Here is a 16,311-nt window from a genome sequence, read left to right on the forward strand (position 1 = left end):
CACACAACTAAAACTAGACTCGAGCAATTGGAAAAATATTAACTGCTCATGGGTAGGATGAGCCAATATAATAAAAATGACCATCCTACCCAAACTTATTCATCTATTTAGTGCTATACCCATTGAACTTCCAAAAAAATTTTTTACTGACTTAGAAAAAGCCATAGCAAAGTTCATTTGGAAGAACAAAGTGTCAAGGTTATCCAGGGAAATAATGAAAAAAAAAATACAAAGGAAGGTGGCCTTGCAGTCCCAGATCTCAAACTCTATTATAAAGCAGTGGTCATCAAAACAATTTGGTACTGGCTAAGAGACAGAAAGGAGGATCAGTGGAATAGACTTGGGGTAAGTGACCCCAGTAAGACAGTATATGACAAACCCAAAGAGCCCAGCTTCTGGGACGAAAACCCACTATTTGACAAAAACTGCTGGGAAAACTGGAAGACTGTGTGGGAGAGATTAGGTTTGGATCAACACCTCACACCCTACACCAAGATAAACTCAGAATGGGTGAATGTCTTGAACATAAAGAAGGAAACTATAAGTAAATTAGGGGAACACAGAATAGTATACATGTCAGACCTGTGGGAAGGGAAAGACTTTAAAACCAAGCAAGACTTAGAAAGAGTCACAAAATGTAAAATAAACAATTTTGATTACATCAAATTAAAAAGGTTTTGTACAAACAAACCTATGTAACAAAATTGAGAAGGGAAGCAACAAATTGGGAAACAATTTTCATAACAAAATCCTCTGACAAAGGTCTAATTACTCAAATTTATAAAGAGCTAAATCAATTGTACAAAAAATCAAGCCATTCTCTAATTGATAAATGGGCAAGGGACATGAACAGGCAGTTTTTAGTTAAAGAAAACAAAACTATTAATAAGCACACGAAAAAGTGTTCTAAATCTCTTATAATCAGAGAGATGCAAATCAAAACAACTCTGGGGTATCACCTCACACCTAGCAGATTGGCTAATATGACAGCAAAGGAAAGTAATGAATGTTGGAGGGGATATGGCAAAGTCGGGACATTAATTCATTGCTGGTAGAATTGTGAATTGATCCAAACATTCTGGAGGGCAATTTGGAACTATGCCCAAAGGGCGCTAAAAGACTGTCTGCCCTTTGATCCAGCCATAGCACTGCTGGTTTTGTACCCCAAAGAGATAATAAGGAAAAAGACATGTACAAGAATATTCATACTTGTGGTGGCCAAAAATTGGAAAATGAGGGGATGCCCTTCAATTGGGGAATGGCTGAACAAATTGTGGTATATGTTGGTGATGGAATACTATTGTGCTCAAAGGAATAATAAAGTGGAGGAATTCCATGGCGACTGGAACAACCTCCAGGAAGTTATGCAGAGCGAAAGGAGTAGAACCAGGAAAACACTGTACACAGAGACTGATACACTGTGGTACAATAGAATGTAATGGACTTCTCCATTAGTGTCAACACAATGTCCCTGAACATTCTGCAGTGATCTAGGAGAAAAAAGCACTATTTATAAGCAAAGGACAAATTGTGGCAGTAAAAACACCGAAGAAAAGCAACTGTTTGACTACAGGGATTGAGGGGACATGAATGAGGAGAGACTCTAAATGAACACTCTAATACAAATACCAACAACATGGAAATGGGTTTGAATCAAGGACACATGTGCTACCCAGTGGAATCATGCATTGGCTAGGGGAGGGGTGTTGGGAAGGGGAGGAAAAGAAAAGGATCTTTGTTTACAAGGAATATTCTTTGAAAATGACCAAATAAAATAATGTTTAAATTGGAAAAAAATATATATATTTATATATATATAAAATTTCCCCTATGTACTTTTGATGCATCCTACAAATTTTGGTATGTTATCTCATTGTTGACATCATTAGTAAAATTATTTTATCTTTCTGTGATTTGTTCTTTGATCAATCCTTTTTTTTTTTACCCTTACCTTCTGTCTTGGAGTCACTACCGTGTATTGGCTCCAAGGCAGAAGAGTGGTATGGGCTAGGCAAGGGGGGGTTAAGTGACTTGCCCAGGGTCACACAGCTGGGAAATTTCTGAGGTCAGATCTGAACCTAGGACCTCCTGTCTTTAGGCCTGACTCTCAATCCACTGAGCCACCCAGCTGCCCCCTCCATCCTTTCTTTAGGATTAAACCATTTACTTTCAAATTAATTTTAATCTTTGCTTCAAAGTCCCCTTATTGAATATAATTTTAAAATTTCATCATGGCCAGTAAAAGATAAACTTAATATTCCTGCTTTTCAGCATTTGTTTGTGAAGTTTTTAGGCCTTACTTAATCAGTTTTGGGGAAGGTACCAAATGAGTAATAGTTCTGGTCTCACTCAGTATTCTTCAGAATTCTCCAGAGGTCTCTCATATCTAACTTCTATCTATTTCCTCTTATAATTCATTTAAATTTTTTTTTCTTAAAAACTTAGATACTATGCCATTTGGTACATATACATTTAGTATTGATATTAATTAAGTGTCTAGTCTAAATTAATTAGATGTTGGTCTAAAGGCTTCAGCTAAGTCCTTGTTCTGTTACTGAGACCATAGCCACACAGCTATGGCTTGCTTTTAGAACTAGTTCCCTGCTCAGTATACAGCCAGGGCCCATGCTCAAACTATCCTTTTCTCCCCAGATCTGTGACCCAGGAGTGGGTATTGGACAACAGAACTGCCAAATGCCAATTGTTCTATGCTAGTTCAGTGATGCTCTGTGATCTTTTTCTGTCTTGCTGCTTTCTTCCTTAAGTGCCTTTTCTTGGCTCTCTTTCTGCCCTTGGATGCTAGAATGTTCTTCTCATGATACTGGTGAGATTCTTTCCTCTGTGTCTACTGACTTTTATGTCATTTTAAGTCACTCAAGACTGGATAAATGACTCATAATTTTTTTCTTGGATTTCTCAATCAATATTCAGTCAGGTGTATTTGTAGCTCATTATTCAGTATAGAGCATGGCAAAATATGTGCAGTTGCTCCCTGTCACTCCCATTTTGGCTCTATCTTTGTAGAATTGATTCTTAATCAGCTGTGGATTGGACTAGATTTTTAATGCCCCTTTCAAGACTGAGATTTCTTTATTCTGAAATTCAATGTCAAACTAAGATTATGTTTAATAGGCATAAAAAATTTTTTTATGGACAGCTAGGCCACTTTCCTTTTTTTAGCACTAATTTAAATTCTGATTTCTGCATTTTTATGAACTTTAAGCATAATACTATGAAATCCATGAATAGAATGGACAGTTTTTTAAAGTTTGTAGATGTTAAGTACAAATAAATTCTTTATAGCAATTAATTTCTTATAATTCCTCTTTTTTTGGTAAGGGAAATCTATTTAGAAGAATGGTTGAACCAGATTTTGATAATCCATCTACCTTTAAATTTTCTAATAATATAAGTCATACTGATGTGGGAGTATAGACTTCCCCTAGACACTCTAACAGATTGTGTGCCAGGTCAGAGTGTTCATAAAAGACTCTTTTTTTCCTTGCATTCTTGCAGTGCTAAAGAAGATGACTTTGAGTCCCTCTGGACTCTCCCTTCCTTCTTGATGAGCACAGATAGATAGATACCTTCCAGCTTGCTCCTGGTAAGCATCTATTTTATATCCCAAATATCTGAATATCCTCTAAACGGAATAGTTCACTCCCTTTTGACTTTGAGGCATAGGACATAATCACATGACCCATCTTGGATGCCACCATCATCCTTTCTCTAGTCATGTAGGTCCTGTTGTAGGTCCTGTTGTCAAAAGGGTATAAAACTCCCAAACCCAATTTCCTTGAGGAGGAAGTGTTCCATCTGTACACTGTCTCCTGGCCTCCCAACATGACTTGCAAATGAATAAATTTCTCTTTTTATTTTTTAAGCTAAGTTTTGGAGTCTTGCATTCTTGCAAAGGGCAACCTGTCACAAATCTCAATTTTCACCTCAAAGCTCTCCCACAACAATATTTTAACAGTGCCTTCTAATTTTGCTCACCAGGGTTGTTGTGAAGATCAAATGAGATAATAATTGTAAAGTGTTTTAAGATAGTGTCTGGCACATAGAAAGCACTATAAAAATGCTAGTAATTATTATTATTAATTGCTATAGTTTCTAACTTTTAATATTGACTATTAGCATCTAGCAATCTTACAACTTGAAAGCCTCGACTTTTATTCATTTAGAGTAATTTTTTGAAGACCCAAAGCCTTACTTCATGTTTTATGCCAGAAAAATTGAAAAAGGATACATCTTGTTTCAATTTAAATATATATGGGCAAATTATTTTCCAATTTTAATGATAATAATTGCAAAGAAGAACCAAGTTAGGTTAAAAAATAATAAGCTAGTCTGCTTCCTGGTATAAAGACATGCCTCCTTCAAACTGACAATTTTTAAAAATTTTCCAGTAAAAGATAAACATATGTGAGACTTGTATATTTGAGAAACAATAGGAAAGTAGCTTGCAAAGAAAAAAAATTTATTCGGGGTAAACATTACTTCTCTATCCTATATCCCAGAATCTAATTTATGGAAGATTACTTTGGTATTAATAGCTAAATTAGATCAGTTTTGTAATCATTGGACAAATGAGCATTGCCTGGTCATCTAGGCAGTAGGAAATACAGATTAGGGGGCTCAGGAACTAGAGTGTGAAAAATAGCAGGAAGGTAGATTTTCTACAAAGGATTACTTCTTTAAACCCTGCAACCTGCTAGTGTGGGGAGAAGTTGGGTAAGTAAACTCACTTGGTAGGGAAGGGTATTGGTTCACATACTTACTACACTAGCTACTGTAAAAATAGACTCAAATCCAGGACTCCAATCCCCAGAATCCTTTGCTCTACTTCCCCAGAGTGCTTTGTAATCACACTGAATTCTTGCCTGGGCGAGAACACAAATGATTATTTAAAGGAGTTCTCCACCTACTGAGGGGTCTTTTGGACTTCCGTTTTGGAGCAGACACGTCTCTTCCATGATGTGAGATTATCTTGTCTAGGCCTCTCTGGCCTAGGCACGTGTTTTCTTATCCTGTATTTTCTTTAATCCTTAATCTTTAATAAACCTCATAAAAATATAATACTCCTTGCAGAGAGAAACTAATTTCTACCTGCCTCAGTTTCCCCAAATTCCTAAATTTTAACTGTTACACTACTGAGTATTCAGGGAAGACTCTGATATGAGGGCTTACCAAGCCATCATCAGGGTTGTTTGCCTCCTTTGGTGTCCACTTAATATCCAGTTCTCATCTGTTGTTTCAAGAAGCTACAGCATGTGCAATGGCTGAATCCTGGTAAACTATCTGGGCAGATGAGCTAAACCAGGTTAAGGATAACAGACAGAACTTAAACCCATTGGTGAGTTAGAGGAGTATCTACACCAGTCATGTAAAAACTTCCCCAGGGGAAGGGGTGGATGAGAACAATTTGTTCCAATAGCCATGAAGGTAGTGGAAGCAGCCACTGTGGAGTGATTAGAGGTTGGTTAGACACTGAGGAAGCCAAGGTCATCCGCTGCATCCCAAGCTATCATTAGTCATCTTGACTTCTGTCTTGCCATTGGATTTTGATGACTCTGGAAGAGAGAGTGAGGCTTTGTGCAACTTTCCCTCACATAAATCCAATTTATGTACAAGTTGAAAGAATGATATCATTTTGGTCCTCTTTGATTATGAGGTGCAACAACCAACCAACACTAGCTTTATATTCAAATATAAATTTATACTTATTTATTTAAATAAGTAAATATAACACACACACGTTATATATATAATAAATTTGGAAGTTTTTGGTTTATTTGCCTGTTTGGATTATTTATACCACTGGCTTAATAGTTTGAATATGTCACCAGTATTTTGGGAATGATTTGCTCAAGATGAATGACCTAAAAACAAAGTTCCTAAATTATATAGTGATTCATGCTATTACTGACATTTAAGTAGAATTTTAAAGATGCTTTATCTGTACACAAATGTAATATTAAGAATAACAGATATTCTATACATTAACAGAACCCAATGAAGTAGTGCTACAGATATCATCTCTGTCTTATAGATCATAAAACTGAGTTACAGAAATGCTAAGTGATTTGCACATAATCATAGATACAAGATTCAAGTCTAAGACTTCTTGGATCCAAGTCTAGAATTCTATCCTCTATGCCAAGAAATACAAAAATTTGATTTGAATGATTTATTTAATTTATAAATTTCAAGGTTTTTAGTTAGCATGATCAAAGTAACTTAGAGCTAGAAAGGGTTAATCTTAAATATCATTTATTAAAGTCACTTCATTTAACTGATGGAAAAATGGTGTCAGAAAAATAAAGTGACTTTCCTAAGATCATGTTAGTGACATATCAAATCCTAATCTACTTTGTACTTTCTACTATGCCAGAAACTATAACTTACAAATTGCTATAGAAATATTGGTTCATAAGCTAATAAATATAGAAACAAATGATACTTCATTGGACTATAAAGAAATTTCATCCCAAACTAGAATAACATATTTTCAGTTTATCTCAGCTTTTATGAATTACTTCAGAGATTGGAACCAGGAGAGAGATAGAAGTCAACAGTAATGTTAAGAAAGAGATGAGGACTCAATGAATAAATTAATAACCAAATTAAATACTATAATTGATTTAAAACTTGAATGCAATGTGAAACTAAAAAGGTAATTTTACCCATAAGGTCAATGCTTTTGGTGTCTTTCCTATATATATTTAACTTAGCTCAAAACTATTAAACCATCATTTCCTAGGTAAAAAAAAATCCCATTTGTTATTAAATATTTCTGCTTATGATACTTACTTGTTTTTGTCAAGTTCAGCAGCACATCTGACTTTACAGATAACCTATAATGGAAGATTTGAAGAATGCATCAGCAAATATAATTGAGCACTGATATTTACTTGGGCATGCTCAATGTAATAGTAGTAATTAGCTACTAAAAATATAGTTAAACAGAAAACAATTTGAATTTTCTTTCTGTTAAAAGGATTTTTTTCAAAAATCTAGCATTCATATAGAGCTTTAAGATTCACAAAGTTCTTTATAATATAATATTACCTTAAATGATTCTTACAATAATTTCCAGGTGGTGTTAATTGTTATCCTTATTTTATGAAGATGTTGAGGTTAAAAGAGGTTAAATGACTTGCCTAGGGTAAAAGAACTAGTAAGCATCTGAGACAGGATTTAAAAGATTTTCTCCAAGTCTAGCTCTTCATCCATTATACCAAGCTATCTTTTCACCCCTACCTTAAAGGAAATTCTAAGTTAAAGGGTTTCAAAATTTATTTCTATGTCATAAAATGAAGTCTTCTTCATGATCTTATGTAAAACTTTTATTTCCTAGTCTACTAAATACTTTATTACCTGCCAACTATTATAAACATAATATTACAAAGATGTTTTGACATAAATTGGAATACGACCTGTTATCTATCATTTTTTTTTTTGCAGGAGGAAAGAGAGATGGAGATAGATGACAGCAAAAAATGGCAAACAGAACAAGGAAAAGAGGCAAGATTACAGAAGTGTCAACTTGAGTTCTGAAAACCCCAAGTTTGCCTCTGTCCCTTGGGAACTTGTCTTTAGGGGAAAGTCTCAAACTGACTTTGTCTTAGACTAAACTAGGGATCACCAAGCATCCATTAAATGTTCTGAATAGGAGTAATAGAAATGCTTAAATCCTCCATCACTCTTTTTATCTAAGAAGTTTCCCCCATTGCATCAGAGATCCATTCCCAAGAAGACCAACACCTGTCTAAAGTCATTCTTTTGCATATCCGTTGTAGTTTAGGACACTCCTTGATACCCTAGTCTATAGATACAGCCTCTTTTCCAAGCCTACTTGTAGTTGTCAGTGTAGACTTAATTCCCCAAAAGATATATAAGAATCCTATATTCTATTATTCTTATCTTTGGCAGTCATTCTCTCAGAGACACTGTCCCCAGAGCCCTAGAGTTTTGACTCTGTGTGGTATTTAGTGCTTGGCTCTGTGGTGGCCAATTATTAAGAACCTGTTTCTTTTCTGTTTAAGATTTGACTTTATAACTCCTTTAGTGGTTCTGTGTTTTTCCAAGTAGACAGAAATATAGCAGGAAAATAGAGATCTAATCCTATAGGGGTTTCAGAAGGAAAGGGGTACCCATTAAAAGTATTTTGTTCTGCACATGCAACTTTTACTTCAATCATTTACCCTTCCATTACAGATTCTATATCCAATGTTTGTAAAGCATTATTCTTAGCACTAAGTTATATAAAGAAGTATAAATTCTGGATTTTGTTCCACTCAGGACTTATAACTTAAAAGAAGAGGAAAGACATATATGTGTTATATGTCATTTCATGTTTTACATTGCTATTTTGAATAGGGTTCTTTAATAAATCATGTCTGATTTCTACCCCAAAGAGATAATAAAAAAGGGTAGAATGAAAATATTCATAGCTGCACTCTTTGTGGTGGCAAAAAATTAGAAACTGAGGGGTTGTCTCTTGACTGGGGAATGGCTGAACAAATTGTGGTATTTGATGATGATGTAATACTATTGTAAGGAATGATGAACTGGAGGATTTCTACATGAACTGGAAGAACCTCCATGAAGTGATGGCAGAGTGAGATGAGCAGAACCAAGAGAACATTGTATATAGAAAGTGAAACACTGTGGAATGATCCAATGTAATGGACTTTACTACTAGCAGCAATGCCCAGGACAATCCTGAGGGACATATGAAAATGAATGTTATCTACATTGAGAGAAAGAACTGTGGGAGTAGAAATGCAGAAGAAAAGCATATGAATTATCACTCATTTATATGGGTATATGATTTGGGGTTTTGATTTTAAAAGATTGTTCTATTACAAAAATAAGGAATATGGAAACATAACATTTTTATAACCCAGTAGAATCACTTATCACCTCTGGGAGGGGGAAGGTGGAAGAGAGGAGGGAAAGACAATGAATCATGAAAACATGGAAAAATACTTTAAAAAATCTTTTTTTAAAATCAGAAAAGTTTTAGTATTAAGAAAGCACTTATTACACTGAATAAAACAATGTATTACCAAAAAATCATGTCTGATTTTTAAGGGCCAGCTTCAGTATAAAGAGGCTCATTATTGGTATGCTAGGTACACGAAAATAAATTTTTCTACTGAGGAAACTCATAAAGCAAAGAAAATCTAAACTGCTTCTCCTTCCAGTAAAACTACCTTTGATTTCTAATGTGGTGGTGCCAAAGTGGCAGAAAAGGAAGCAAAGATGCCCAACTTTTATATTCTCCAAAAAAATTAATATAGATGGGTTTCTGTGAGAACTGGAAAGACCTATATAAACTGACATGCAGTGAAATAAGCAGAACCAGAAGAACATTATGCACAGAAATTGTAAAACTGTGGAATGATCAAAGGTTTGCTACTAAAAGCAATTAAATGATCCAGTGCAATTCTGTGGGGCTTAGAAGAAAGAATACTATTCACATCTAGAGAAAGAATTGTGGGAGTAGAAATCCAGAAGAAAATATGTGATTTATCATTTGTTTATATGGCTATGTGATTTAGGGTTTATATATTTATATATATAGTTTATATATTTATATATATGTATAACCCAGTGGAATTGACTGTCAGCTCCAGGAGGGGAAAGGAATGAGGAGAGGGAGAAAATGTGAATCATGTAACCATGGAAAAAATTAAAAATAATAAAAAATAAAATAAAATTAAAAAATAAAAACATGAATATAGATGTTGTACTCTGAATTGAGATACTTGTCCAATAACCAAGGATTGGATAAATTACTAGAGAAATTGATTGTATCAAACTTAATTTTCTTGTTATAGAAGATTACAGAAGAAAGCTGCAGCTAAACTGGAAAGTCTGTCCATGTTCCACAAGAATTTGTTTTTTTTTATTTTTAATTTATTTTTTTGAAGTGAAATTTGGCTTTAATAGGTATTATTGATACCTAATCAGGATCAGACTCTTGAGTGGAATATGTTTCTTGAGGTATATATTGTATTTTTAAAATTTAAATTAATTTAGTCAATTTAGAACATTATTCCTTGGTTACAAGAATCATATTATTTCACTCCCTCCCCTCACTTCACTTTTCCCGTAGCTAATGTGCAATTTCACTGGGTATTACATGTGTCCTTGATCAAAATCTTTTTCTATGTTGTTGGTGTTTACATTAGGATGTTTATTTAGAGTCTACATTCCCAATCACATCCCCTTGGCCCATGTATTCATTCAAGCAGTTGTTTTTTCTTCTGTGTTTCTACTCCCACAGTGTTTCCTCTGGATGTGGATAGTAGTTTTTCTCGTAGATCCCTCCAAATAGTTCAGATCACTGCACTGCCACTAATGGAGAAGTCCATTACATTCGATTGTACCACAGTGTATCAGTCTCTGTGTACAAGGTTCTCCTGGTTCTGCTCTGTTCACTCTGCATCAATTCCTGGAGGTCATTCCAGTTCACATGGAATTCCTCCACTTTAGTATTCCTTTGAGCACAATAGTATTCCATCACCAACATATACCACAATTTGTTCAGCCATTCCCCAATTGAAGCGCATCCCCTCATTTTCCAATTTTTGACCACCACAAAGAGAACAGCTATGAATATTCTTGTACAAGTCTTTTTCCTTATTATCTCTTTGGGGTACAAAACCAGCAGTGCTATGGCTGGATCAAAGGGCAGACAGTCTTTTAGCGCCCTTTGGGCATAGTTCCAAATTGTCCTCCAGAATGGTTGGATCAATTCACAACTCCACCAGCAATGCATTGATGTCCCGACTTTGCTGCATCCCCTCCAGCATTCATTACTTTCCTTTGCTGTCATGTTAGCTAATCTGCTAGGTATAAGATGATACCTCAGAGTTGTTTTGATTTGCATCTCTCTGATTATAAGAGATTTAGAATACTTTTTCATGTGCCTATTAATAGTTTTGATTTCTTTAACTGAAAATTGCCTGTTCATGTCCCTTGCCCATTTATCAATTGGAGAATGACTTGATTTTTTGTACAATTGGTTTAGCTTTTTATAAATTTGAGTCATTAGACCTTTGTCAGAGGTTTTTGTTATGAAGATTATTTCCCAATTGGTTTTTTCCCTTCTAATTTTGGTTGCATTGGTTTTGTTTGTACAAAAGCTTTTTAATTTGATGTAATCAAAATTATTGATTTTACATTTTGTGATTTTTTTCTAGTTCTTGCTTGGTTTTAAAGTATTTCCTTTCCCAAAGATCTGACATATATACTATTCTGTGTTCACCTAATTTGCTTATAGTTTCCTTCTTTATGTCCAAGTCATTCACCCATTTTGAATTTATCTTGGTGTAGAGTGTGTAAATACACTTTTGTTCATATTTTTGTTTTCACATTCCCAAGATTTCCTCTTATATTTCTACTTTTACTCTACTTCCCTCAGGGAATAATCTGAGTAAAAAAATTTTTTTTAATAAAAAAGTGAAAGAAGACAAATTAGCAAAACTGATCAATTTATCAAAAAATAACCTGAAAATATATAGATTGGGGTGGGAAGTGAGAGGAATGTCAATTTTGCAGAGCATCTGAGAATCTCTCAACATGGAAGAATCCTGGAAAGCCAGTATAAAGAGATAAGGAGAGAGAATTTCAGGAGTCAGTTTTATTAAAGGAACACAAAGAAAATTAATGCCAGTTTAGAGTGTGTGTGTGTGTGTGTGTGTGTGTGTGTGTGTAATAAGATTGGAAAGAGGGGGGAGGTAGGTTTTGAACACCAAATAGAAAATTATATATTTAATCTTGAGGGTGATAGGTAGATTCTGGAGTTTACTGAGTGTGGGGGTGATTATTTCAGATTTAATTTTTAAATCTTCATTTAAGTCTCTATCTTATCTGCTCCCTAAACTGATTACTGCCTTTACTTAGACATGTATTTTCAACATTTATTAGCTTTGTACCTTAATAATTGGTCAGTTTTTGTATAAGTTACATGTGGTACTAAGCAAAAAAAAATCCCCCCCACATAATTATATGTGCTTTAGCAGTCTCATTTAGAAAATGCCACCAGTGCTTTAGTTCTTTTTGCTTAAGAAATTTTTGGGGGGATGCATTGTGGAAAGATGGTAGAGTAGGATGTGAAGCTTCCTTGCCTTCCAAAGATCTTCCAAAAAAAAACCCTCCCAAAATGCTAGAATCAATGCTAGAAATGGGGAAAAAATAGGCAGGAGTTGAGAGAGAAGTTAAATTACCAGGAACGACTAGGGAGGAAGGTTTTTGGCTTCAAACAAGGCAGCCCCTGGGGGAAGGATGCTACCTCACCCTGTTTTCTGAGCCCAGGAGCTTGTATCCTGAATATATCACTGGAATCCACTGGCAGAAGGCCCTAGAAGCAGCTGTGTTTGCTATTTTCTTGGCTCTAGAGACCCCTGCTGGCCTACAGTTAGGGATTAAAGGAGTGGATACCGCAGAGTCTATAAATGCAAGGCCCTAAGTGCAGGAACTCAAGTCTCACTACTAACAAATGAAGGCCTCTGGAGGAATATGGACTTGACACTTGCTCTATCCCTAGATGAGAGAGTAGGAGAGGAAGAATGAGGAAGAAGTACACATAGGTGAGTGTTGTTGCTGAAGGAATGGAGCCCCATCATTAGTGGTCTTTCCCAGGAAAGTGGAGTCCCTGATTGCTGCCAGAGGAGGGAGTGAACTGGCTCCTTCCAATTGCAGTGGCAGAATGGCTCAGAAGCTCTGGTTAGAATACCTGAGGTCATTCATGGGTTGGGGCTTCAGTGGAGGACCCAGGTGTATATCATATTCTGGACAATAAAAACTGAGATAACTAAGATCCAGAAAAAAGTAAACACAAAAAATCCTGAAACTTAAAGTAACATACATCAATTCACTAAGAACCCCAGAGAAAAGGCAACAATTATGTCTTTTGGCCTGACTACTAAAATTTAAACATTTTTAAATCAAGTGAGCAAGTAAAGGAGAAAGAACCCAAATATTGATAGCTATTGTGAGAACAGAGATCTGGTTCAAACTCAGAGCAGTGTGAATTAGAAACAATTACTTCAAAAAGCACAAAGAAATACAATAAATATCCAGAAGCCCCAAAAGAACTTTTGGAAGACCTTTTAAAAAACCCTCAAAAACCAAATGAGAGAAGTCAAGGGGAAATTAGAAAAAAAAAATAAGAACAATGCAAGATAATTTTTTTTAATTATGAAAGAAAGATCATCCAAATGGAAAAAGAGATTCACATACTCATGGAAGAAAATAATTTATTAAGAACTAGAATTGAACAAGGGTAAAATAGAAATTTCCTAAGACAACAAGAAATAATAAATCAAAGCCAAAAGAATGAAATGGTAGAAGAGAATATAAAACATCTTATTATAAAAACAACTAACCTAGAAAATAGCTCAAGGAGAGACAATATAAGAATAGCTGGACTCCTAGAAAGTTATGATAAAAAAATGGAATTTAGACATCATACTCCAATGAATCATTAAGGAAAACTACCCAGAAATCCTAGAATCAAAGGGCAAAATAGAAATTGAGAGAATTACTAATCACTACCTCAAAGAAACCCAAAAGTAAAAATACATAGGAACATTATTGCTAAGTTTCATAGTTCCTAGGTTAAGGAGAGAATACTACAAACAACAAGAAAAAATAATTTAAATACTGTAGAGCTACAGTTAGAATAACACAAGACTTACTGCAATACTAATATTAGTACAATATGAGTCAAATTGATGCTCAGAGAGTTAATTTGTTCAGGGTCAAACAGCTAATGAACAGTAGCAGTACTCAGACTGATGTCTTCTCAATTCTCAGCATGCTTCCCACTGTATAATGCAGAACTGAGTGGAAAAAGAGAAACAGAAATGATGAGTACAAACACGTTTTTACAATTTTCCTATTCCAAATATTGGCAGCTGTGATCTCTCTTTTGGCCATAAAAAAGTCAGATACTGAACCTCTTCCCCCCATTCTTCACCAGGTCATTCTTTCTTTCTCAAGTAATCCAACCCTTAGCTTTCCACTTAAAAAAAAATAACCCAAGACTTAGCAGCTACATTATTAAAATAACACAGGACATGGAACACAGTATTCCACAGAGCAAAAGAGCTGGGCTTACAAGCAAGAATAGCATCCAGCAAAGCTCAGCATAATTGTAAAATGTAAAAAAAAAAGTATTTAATAAACTAAAGGAATGTCAGTTATTCCTGAGGAAAAACACAGAACTCAGCAAAAAACAATCTGATCTCTAAGAAACATTCAAAGGTAATAAAAGACTAACTATAAGCAACCCCAAAGGTCAAATTGTTTGATTTCTGCCTGGGAAAATGTCATTTATGGTCCCTGGGAATGACATTATTGCCTGGGTATTTTGAAGGGGTGGGTATGTTTGGAAGACTTAAGGTTGAGGTGAATGTAATGGAATGAGCTGAAATGGTAGTGGAGTAGACCAGAAGGAGGGTAGTGTGAAATGGCTATCTCATGTAGAAGAGGAATGAATGGAAGAACTGCCATGGAGAAAGAGAGTGGATAGAGGGGCTAGTAGTACTAGAACCCTACTCTCATCAGGTCATGAAGACAGAAAGGTAAAAAATCTTCTTAATGTACAGAGAAATGGGAGAGAACAGTGGGATAAGGTTGGGACTAGAAGTCCCTTTGGGGGACTGGAGGAATAAGAGAAAGAAGGGTCAGTTAAGAGAAAGGAGGGCAAGGGGATAAGAAAAAAAGAGGGAAGGAAAAGATACCTTGAGGGGAGTATATACCAAGAAGTAGTGGGGTAAGGTGAGGGAATAAGGGAGGGACTCTTAGGACAAGATGGGGAAAGGATTTTTAGAATTAAACTTATATCAAGAACCAGGACGGCACAGTTGGGATAAGATAAGGGTTTTTGGAAAGGTTGATAGAATAAGAATAAGAACAGGTAAGGGAAAAGGGATAAGGGAAGGAGCTTTGGAAAGGGGAAACAATTTAAAACTAGGAGGTCAAAAGGGGAGGACAAGGGAGGATTTCTGTGAAGGGGTGGGAATTGGAGAGGTTTTGGTCAAAAGAAATTGGACATCTAAGGAAGGATATGATAGAGAGAAAGGAGGAGGGGGGCAAACAATGAGAATGAATAGAGTAGATGGAAATGCACAGCTAGCAACTATGACATTGAATGTAAATGGAATGAATTTACCCCTGAGAAGAAAATGGATAGCAGAAAGGATAAAAAACCAGGACCTGAAAATTAGAGACAAGAGCTGAATATACTATGCTTCAACTGATCAAGAGAAGACTGGGGTAACAGTCATGATCAGAGTTGAGACTAAAATGGTTATGATCAGAAGGAATGAATAGGGTAACTATATTAAGTTGAGAGGTACTGTGCATAATGAAGCATTATCAATATTGGACCTATATGCACCAAATGTTATCTCATCTAGATTTTTGTTTATTTTTTATTTAAAAAAATTTTTTAAAGACCCTTACCTTAGAATCAATATTGTGTATTGGTTCTAAGGCAGAAGAGTGGTAAGGGCTAGGCAGTGGGGGTCAAGTGACTTGTGCAGGGTCACACAGCTGGGAAGTATCTGAGGCCAGATTTGAACCCAGAACCTCCCTTCTCTGGGCCTGGCACTCAATCCACTGAGCTACCCAGCTGTCCCCTCATCTAGATTTTTAAAGGGAAAACTAAATGAGAAATTGATGGAAATAGATAACAAAAAAATAATAGCAGACCTTTAGTTTTCCCCTTTCAGAACTAGATAAATTTGACTAAAAAGTAAACAAGAAAGAAGTTAAGGAGATGAATAGATTCTTAGATAAGTTAAATATGGTAGATGTCTGAAGAGTCCCCACATACCTGCATAAGGCTAGTAGTAGATCTAAGCCTGAGCATGTATATAATCCAAACAGTTTCTGGTGAAACAACAATGGTTTAGAGAACATTCATCTTATGCAAAAATCTTACTTTAACACTCATCCTACTATAAAGGTAATACTGAATTCCTAAGGGGTTGTGGCACTGGAACAAATGTTCCACTGGGTATAACCAAGCTGGAAAGATTTATTTTGGAAAAAGTATAATGTTGGCAACAGATTGTGTTGGCTGCCTAAGGACTACTCTAGTTAAATAGTGTTCTAGTAATGTATGTTATTTGAGAACCAGACTGGTTAAGTTGATCAAATTAAATTTTTTTAGGGACATGGGGAAAAAGGCCCAATGTTACATTCCTAGAGAAGCCATGAATTGTTTTTTGAAAACAAGATGGAAATATACTTTAAGAGTTGTAAAGCTGTTCATGCTCATTAACC

At 35.4% G+C, this 16,311-nt stretch overlaps 1 protein-coding gene across 1 annotated transcript in view; it reads right to left on the reverse strand.

The window, feature by feature from the left end:
* The window catches only part of GPR137C (G protein-coupled receptor 137C), a 90,642-nt gene that overhangs the window by 35,242 nt on the left and 39,089 nt on the right, over positions 1–16,311 (reverse strand). Inside the window, exon 2 of the mRNA XM_007473349.3 lies at positions 6,814–6,857. Within this exon, the coding sequence (XP_007473411.2) occupies positions 6,814–6,857 (44 nt within the window). The remainder of the gene's footprint in view (positions 1–6,813; positions 6,858–16,311) is intronic.

This window comes from Monodelphis domestica, chromosome 1 (assembly GCF_027887165.1).
Source record: "Monodelphis domestica isolate mMonDom1 chromosome 1, mMonDom1.pri, whole genome shotgun sequence".
Lineage (NCBI taxonomy): Eukaryota > Metazoa > Chordata > Mammalia > Didelphimorphia > Didelphidae > Monodelphis > Monodelphis domestica.